The sequence below is a fragment of the Pseudomyrmex gracilis genome, unplaced genomic scaffold (assembly GCF_002006095.1).
Source record: "Pseudomyrmex gracilis isolate BER0280 unplaced genomic scaffold, ASM200609v1 scaffold_159, whole genome shotgun sequence".
Classification (NCBI taxonomy): Eukaryota; Metazoa; Arthropoda; class Insecta; order Hymenoptera; family Formicidae; genus Pseudomyrmex; species Pseudomyrmex gracilis.
The window spans coordinates 288,539-297,105 of record NW_018020743.1 but is presented as its reverse complement, the minus strand read 5'-3'; the positions used below and the strand labels follow the sequence as shown (position 1 = coordinate 297,105).

The window sequence follows — 8,567 nt, the reverse complement described above, 5'->3', positions numbered from 1 at the left end:
GCGGGAGTCCTCGTTGTCGTCGTCGTCGTCGTTAGTCCTCACCCTCGGCCTCACCCTCTCTCTCTCTCTCTCTCTCTCTCTCTCTCTCTCGGCGCCCTCTTTCTGGCGTTCGCGTTTCATAACGCGCGCTCGCATGGAAGGGGAGGATAGCGAGAGGCGAGCGCGAGCGGAGTGGTGGAAAAGTGGACGGAGCCAGATAGAACCACGCCCTGATCGCGGACAACGCACGCCAACCGACGTGGCACCCGAGGGGTGTCTCTCTGTCCGCCACCGAGGAGCGGCTGGCGCGGCTCCGGGCCACGGGGGTGGCTTTCGGGTTTGTTGCGCGACGACAGGACCGGGAAGGGCGCGCAGGAAAGGAAGCGCGCATCGCGCCGTCCACGCGGCACCGCGGTAGCCACACCACTATGGCCAGTCCTCGAATGTCCTTTATCGGGGAGATGTCACTGCTTCCTCGTGTCCGCGACGCGCGACGTTAGGCGCGGGATCGGTCACGCCTCGGCGTCCTATGACAGCTTAACTGGAAGTGGATCAAAGTGCGCGGTCGTCCGCGTAAAGAAAGAACGCTCGAGATCAGACACAGATTTGCGTTTTTTCTTTTTTCGCGGTTTTTTCTTCTCCTCCGCGAGACAAAACGACGAGCGCAAACCGCAAACCTGACGCCTGAAAACTTGATTTTGATTCAAATTTCATGGGATCGTGTAACAAAATTAAACACACAAATAAAAGTGCGAAGACAAGATTTTTCATTGGCTTGTCGTTTTGGCTTTGATCCGAATTAAAAAAAGGAGGACGATTTTCGATGACCACCACAAGCGGCGCGTGAATCGCCGCTTGAAAATTATTATCCATGTTCGCGTTAATTCTCTTGATGATTTTGTTGATCGCTGCGTCAGGCGTCCAAGATCCGTGGATCTTAGATTCGGTGCTATAAAATAGACAAGTTGCCAAAGAAAATAGATATAATATATATATAATATATATATATATATATAAAATATATACATGTATACCCGTACACACGCGACGTCGCGTACAATCTAATGCTAACTCTAAGATCGCGCGGACTCGTCCCGTCTTTCTGCAAAAACAAGAATAGCGATCGGGAAACGGTGACGATCCGACGAGAAAGTGCTGGTTACTCGACCCTGGAACTCAGAAAGCCGCGGGATCTGCGGGTCACGAAATCATCATCGACGACATCGTCCCAAGATGCGATCGTCGGAGACGTAACGTCGTCGTCGATTTTTCCGAAGCGTTCGGCGGATTATCGAATCTGGGACATCGGTGCGGGTTTTACGTCGTCAACAACAACACCCTCGCCTAAGCGCGTCGATACACCCGCTACATTGAGCAGTTCGTCAATACGTGCGCGTGAAATGGTAGAGAGCACTTATGCGAGCGACTCGCCAAGATCACGCTCGCCCATGACGGAACCGTCGAGTCCGCTTCACGATGGTCCCGGTATATCCGGTTACGGGCACAGCTATCTGTACAGCTACTCGCCGGACGGACAGAATCACGTATCGACGACGAGGCGCGGCAACGGGGAGACGATCGCAACGACGGACACGAACTGCGACCGGACGTACGCCCGAAGTCCGATCATCGGCACGGCGGACGAGACGCAGCCGCCGCGGACGCAGCGAAATCGGGAACCGGTCACGTCGCGACCGACCGGCGGCGGCGGCGGCGGCGGCGGCGGCGGCTCGTCCGCCTCGATGTCGTCCCCGACGTCTCTCTTCACCATCGACAGCATTCTGGCGCCTCGTCCGATCGGCAACGTCATCAGCCCGACGAGCACGACCACCGTCGCCGCGTCCGCGATTCAGACACCGGAAACGATCGAATCGATCGCCGGACGCACCGCGTCGGCGATTCATCCGCTTCAACAGCAGCTGCATCACTTGGCCTTCACCTCGGCGGATTTTCTCGGTGAGTGATTAACGCGTCCGCGAAGAAGGATTGAGTGACTCCGGGCTCCTCTTTTCGGAGCCCGAACCGAAGCGCGCACCCCGAAAAGGGCGCGAAAACGCTTAAAAGACGTTCTTAATCTTTCCCCCCTCTCTGAAAGAACCTCTTTTAAAACCTACTTTTACACGTAGTCTCTCGAGACTTTCCGCGCCCGTTTCTTTTTTTTTTTTTTTTTCGGGTTCTCGCATGCGTGAAATTGTGATTAACGTTACATTGTTGAAGAGTATTAGAGAGTATTAGAGTATTGTTAGAGAGAAGTATTATAGAGTTTTAGAGCATGTGTACGTGCATATAACTTAAGCGCTTTTCTCCTTTGAGATATTTTTCGAATCAAACGTTCAACGGAGATCAAAGAGAGATTTGACGCGTTGTGTTTTAAATTGTTTTCATTTAAACGAGACTAAATATAATCGAAAGCAAATTCTCTTACGTACATAATCGGTTAATTTTTTATTATCCGACGTTATAAAACGCCGACGTAAACGATGGCGCAAATTTCGCGCGGCTCACGTTCGAAAGAGAGACTAATATAGAAATAATACACGCTTGAGTAAATGAAGCGTCCGGAATATATCGCGCGCTCGGAGAATCGAGCGCAATTGTTCGGGGATTGAAACGCGGGAGAACGATTAATTTATTCTCGTGCCGTCAGGTACGTTAATTACGTTTATTCGATAATAGTTTTATTAAGCGTTTATTAAGGTAATTTTCATTCTTCGCAAATTTTTTCGTTAACAAAAATGTCAGTCATCAATTTGTGATTAATATATATGGAAAACTGAAAAAAAAGAAAGATTGTGAAGCGCGGGGGGAAAAGTAATATTCTTGTGCGCGCGCACATGCATTGAGAAATTCTTTCTCTGATAAAACGCGAAAAAAATATTGATTTGAATTTTTTTTTCTTTTTTCGTTTTTTTTTTTTTTTCTTTTTTTTTTTTTTATAGTCACCGAAGCGCTTGTTTTTGCTACACGAACTTTTGACGGATGTTACCGTAGCGAATGTATTTTGTTCGAGAGGAGAGAGAAGAGAGAGAGAGAGACGCGAGGGGTTAACAGTTTACATTGCAAAAATTCAAGACGAGCGTGAAATCCTTCGGAAAGCGAGAGCGAGAGAGAGACAGAGAGAGAAAAAGACTCGGTGCGAAACGCGCCAAAATTTCTTTTATGCCCGCAGGAGCTTTAGGTATTTTTCCCTCCCAAGGAAACCGCGCTCTTTCTGCATTGGGGATACGCGAGATGAAATCCGCAATCCGTTTCGATCATGCATGAACGATCTAGCTTCTTCTGCAATTCCGCTAGAAGACGAAGAACGTTGAAATGGAAGCGACGCGAGAAAGAGGAGAAACGGGGATGAAAGCGTACGGGAAAGGAGCCGAAGCTCTCTTTCTCTCTTTCTCTCTCTCTCTCTATCCGCGCGCGAGTAAAGGCAGAAATTTTTACCGTCGTCCCCACATTTTCATACGCAACGTCGCGTTTAAGCAGCTTTTTTCGAGATTTTAAAGTAAAACGTCCCCCGGGATAGGGGGAGGCGTACGCGCGCGCGCGCGCTCTCTCGGCGACCTTTTTATCATCCTAAACATCGCGAATGGGGTCGGCAAGGATTGCCGGCTCTTCTTACCGAGAGTCTCCTACGAGAGTCACGTTTCCGGTACATAGACTTTATCCGTGCGCGAATAGGTTTTTATTTTTTTTATTTTATTTTATTTTATTTTTATTTTTTGTCGTTTTTCAATCGATATCACGCACGTTCGAAGAAGAAGTCGGCGTCGCGAACATCAGCCCGGCCGCGATCAACCTTATTGTGAAGGATGTAATCCCTTTGTCATCCGCAACAATCAACGGCTCGAATTACCGCGATTGTTACAATTATCCTTTGTTAAAATCGATCCCGAGAGCGATCCCCTAATGTTATAATCGCGAGCGAGAATGGCCGTTTTAATCTTTAATGCGACGCGCGATACGTAATAGCGTTTGCGTCCGGCGAATAATCTTCATTATGTCACTTGCGCGTTGCGCGCGCGCGCGTCGTCTCGTGTAAAGAAATATATCAATTGAAACAATTAAATGGAACAGGGGTCAAGTTATCTAGTTTTTTGTGTTTGATTTTTTTCACTTGCAGCCGCGGCCTATCCCGGACTTTATCCCGGAGGATACGTGGCGGCGATGGCCGCCGCCGGTGTTTCCCTTCACGGACAACCGACCTTCTATCACGCCGGTCATCCTTATCAAATAAATCCAAACAATCCGGGAATAGGACCGATGGCGAAGAGAAAACGTCGTCACCGAACGATATTCACGGAGGAGCAATTGGAGCAGCTCGAGGCCACCTTCGACAAGACGCATTATCCCGACGTACTTCTGCGAGAACAGCTGGCCCTTCAGGTCGATCTCAAGGAGGAAAGGATCGAGGTCAGTCACACGTTTCTCTCGCGGTTTTTTTCGCTCGAGAAAACTCTGTCTTTTTTGTTTCACATTCGTTTTTTTTTTTGATGTTGCAACGTCGATTTCTGAGAAAACTTCAAGTTCGATTGTACGACGCGAGTAATTTTGTTGTCATTAATTATCACAACATTAGGGTACAAGCTGATAATTTGCTTTCATAAAAAAAAATCAAAACAACCGAAGCGAGAAATGGGGTTCCGGTTAAACATTTCGCGTTAAAGTTGCGCTTCTTCGGGTACGTTGGGAGCGACAGAATAATGGGGGGGGGGGGGAGGAGTGTGTGGGAAAGTGTGTGTTGACAGTTTTCCGGGACTTGTGCACCCCCCGCCTCTCGCTTTCCGAAAAAAAACAGAAGAAACGACTACCGTTTGCGCGACGCACAGAGCGAGCTTAAGCCGCCGATGACAAATTACTTTCTCGAGCCGTGAACGGAATATTGGGTTTCGGGATTGACAAACATTGACCGTCGTCCGGGGATGGGCCCGGGGTCCCGCACGCACAATTTGTAATGTCGGCAAACTAATACGCGCTTGCTCGCCGCCGCCGCGTCCGCCCGAGCTTCTGAGCGATGGGACGGAACGGGGTCTGGGGTGTTTGCCGTCCTAATGCATAAAAGCCCATAATATTTTAACGGGTTCATTAAAATTTACCGCGCCGGGGGTATTTATCGGGGCCTCGCGCTCGACTTGAGCCAACAAGTTGCATGCTAGATTAAAAGCTTTAGCGATAATGTGTTTACTTCAATTATACATACGGATATTCGCGCGCTCGTTATAACACACTCATAAGCGGTGTGTGTATGTACGTGTGTGCCGTGCGATTTATAATCTCCGAAGTGTGGTACCCCTTTCCCCGCCCCTCCCTTCAGCCCGTTCCCCACCCCCCACGCATGTGGTTTTTTCTCTCTCTCTCTCTCTCTTTCTCTCGCGCGGCCGACAAGAGAGAGAGAGAGAGAGAGAGCGCATTTTACGCGTCACGCTAATTTCGTATGAATTTACCTTTCAATTAATGCCGCGGCTCATTGTGTCGCTGATCGAGCGTTATTTTTTCAGCAATTAGCGGTTCTCGATTCGATGCGATGAGAGGGTACGTGTGCGCGCCACGTCGATATATAAATTTTTTTTTCTTCGCGATTTTTACATTCGAAAATCTCTCTTTTTTTTGGAGAGACCAAAGTTGTTTCGATTTGCATCTCTTTCCCGCCCCGCCCCCCTCCCCCCGTGTATCTTGTTCGAAACGACGTTTTCCTCGGAATGTTTTTCGAATGTAAGCGAACGTTCGCGAAAATCTAAATTTCCTGTTGATTTTTTTTATTGCGCGCAACAGCGTGTGTGTAAATGTCACGCGGTTTCGAACACGCGCGTCGAGATTAGCTCCGGATCTTAATATTCGGGTCCGTGAGCTACTCTTTTTTTTTTTAATAGCGTTGAAATCGTAAGCGCGTGGGATCCGAACGCGAGAGAGAGGTTCGGTATCGTGAAGCAAAGCCGCGAGCGCGCAGTCGATGGAAATCTGACGGAAACCGAGACGAGAAAAATGACGACGATTTTCTTCTTCGTCGAGAGCACCACAATCATCGGGATCCTGAGAATCATTGACACTCGCGCGCGACCACCCGCGTCGCGCGTCGGCTTCCGCCAAAGAGAAAAGTTTTTGCCCCCTCCGAGTCTCAAGAGTTGTTTAAAGACTGGAACAACATACATTTATATATATATATATATGTATACCTGCGTCCCCGTCCTACGACCCTCTCGGAGAGAGCCGAGAGAGTCTGTTTGCACAGAATTAGTAGAATAGCGACTCTTGGCGAAGGCGCAGAAGAGGACAAAGAAAAAAACTAAGAATCGGGTTGTGAAAGCGGGGTGGGGGGGGGGGCGGGAGAGGAGAACCCGAGGCGGGTTCTGTTTTGTGTACTTCCGAGATTCGTGTCGAGACTCGCGATGTTGAATCTGACGGTGGATATAGACACGGAGGAACAACAGAGTTTCTAGAGAAACTATCGGGGGTGCCACCGGGTTTTACTCCGGGAATCAAGTAGCGCAAGAGTAGACGGATAAGAGAAGAGAGCACGTTACATCTCCGTCGTCGTTTGGAATTATTGAAATTATCGTCGCGTAGTAAAAACGACGCGCACACACACACACACACACACACACACACACGTGATAGATTTAATTTCGCATCCCCGTGAAACGTAGAAAAATTTTACGGAGGGAGGGAGAGGCACCGAAATCTCGAGCGATACTATTGCAGTAGTAGTAGCTATTACGATGCAGCCAAACGAATGTACGAGCGAGTAAGGGTGAATATATATATTGATTGTCGGTGTTTTCATTCGAATTGATTCAGACAGGCGTGACGCGCGGACAAATGCGCGCTTCGAGTGCGGGGAGGGTAGGAATGCGTTTGATGTGTCTCTCGCACACATCTTTTCTTTTACTTCGTTAGGTAACGCACTTTAGGCGCGTCGATGGTTCTTCGTAATCACAAGTTTTTGCGAAACGTTTTTTAAACGCGTTTCTTAAAGCTCAGCGATCCAAATTGACTCCAAAAAAAAAAAAAAAAAAAAAAAAACAGTCTTTCGATTTACAAATTGACGCGACCGTAGCGTTGTCGCAAAACAAATGTCGAGAAAACGCTAATTGATCCACAAATTATTGTACAATTATGCACAAAAAAAAAAAAAAAAAAATAAATAAATAATCAGAAAAACAGATAACTCCAGATATTCAAATTATTTTAAAAGAAGTGGCAAGGCAGTTGTGTTCACAGTTGAGTGACAACTTTTGTCTGCGAACACCACCATGTAACAGCTCGAATTTGTATTTTGATCGACGTTTTTTTAAAACTGCATATTTCTAACAAATTTGATAAAGACCAAAAACTATGGTCGAAACGTTATTTTGCAAACGATTAAATAAAGAACATCATTATTACATTTACACACACCAACAACTGTGCTTTTGACTCCAACTGCCTTGCCACTTCTTTTAAAATAATTTAAATAAATAATAGTTCGCGTTTCTTCAAGCGCGAGAAAAAATTGTCTTTCAAATCGTTTTTTGTGTGATAACGTGAGGAAAACAAATTAATTGTGAAAACACGAAAAAAACGCGGTTCAGTCGAATCTAAATCGCATCGAACCTCGGTGCTCGGTTTTTAGGTGTGGTTCAAGAATCGTCGCGCCAAGTGGCGGAAGCAGAAGCGGGAAGAACAGGATCGTCTGCGGAAGCTGCAGCTGGAGCAGCGTCAGCGCAACGAGGACGGGGGCGCCGCGGCTACGGTGATGGTCGGCGATGGTCGTTTGAGCCTGAGCAGACAGCAGCAGCAGAAGATCGAGCAGGACACGGACAGCTCCGATCTCGAAGTGGCGTAGTGTGCGGCCGTCACTTCGCGACGAGACGAGGATCGTTGAAAAATCGGGAAGAAGAGAAGGTCACGACCGGTGAAAAAAAAAAAGAAAAAGAAAAAAAATCGTCCGCTGTGTTTTCGCGCTCTTAGCAACAATCCAAGGGGCGTTATAATGTACATACGTAACAACCGCACTGTAAATACTACTGTAAATATAAATAACGATGAATGTGTATAATACTGAAATAAATTATTGCATCGAAGCGAGACGTGGGTGTGTGTGCGTGTGGTATGTGCCGACGTGTTGATTTCCTTCGGTCTTTATATCCGGTGAAAAAAAAAAAAAAAAAGAAAAAAGAAAAAACAAAAAAAAAAGAGAACGAGACTCGAATTTTTCTCGTTTATGACACTTTTATTATATAGATTTCCATTTGCATGTAAGCGAGTATGCGCGAGAGGTGTCCATTTAGATCGCGAGAAATTTAACTACTATCGGTACGCTTATTGTTATTGCTAGCGCGCAACCTGGTTTTAAAATAATATTTTCTTATTGAAATCGCGCACCTCTCTCCTCTCTCTCTCTCTCTCACTCTCTCACTCCTCTCCCGCTGTGTTGTAGAAAATACATTCTGGTTTATATAAATGTTTACACACAGCTTCTATTCTTCCACGCATAAATATTAAAGCACGTCGATCGTTTAGGAATATCAAAACAGTCGCGCTGAAACTTTTTGCGGTCTTCCAAATGCTGAATTGGAACGTAACGGAAGAGTCAATCGAAACAAAAAAAAAAAAAAAAA

General features: G+C 46.8%; 1 protein-coding gene across 1 annotated transcript; it reads left to right on the top strand.

The window, feature by feature from the left end:
- The first annotated feature begins 1,379 nt into the window (after positions 1–1,379).
- Positions 1,380–7,792, top strand: LOC109857453 (homeobox protein goosecoid-like). The gene is made up of 3 exons (XM_020433756.1): positions 1,380–1,935; positions 4,094–4,383; positions 7,580–7,792. The coding sequence occupies exons 1-3, from the start codon at positions 1,380–1,382 to the stop codon at positions 7,790–7,792; spliced, it is 1,059 nt and encodes a 352-aa protein (XP_020289345.1).
- The last annotated feature ends 775 nt before the right edge of the window (positions 7,793–8,567 follow it).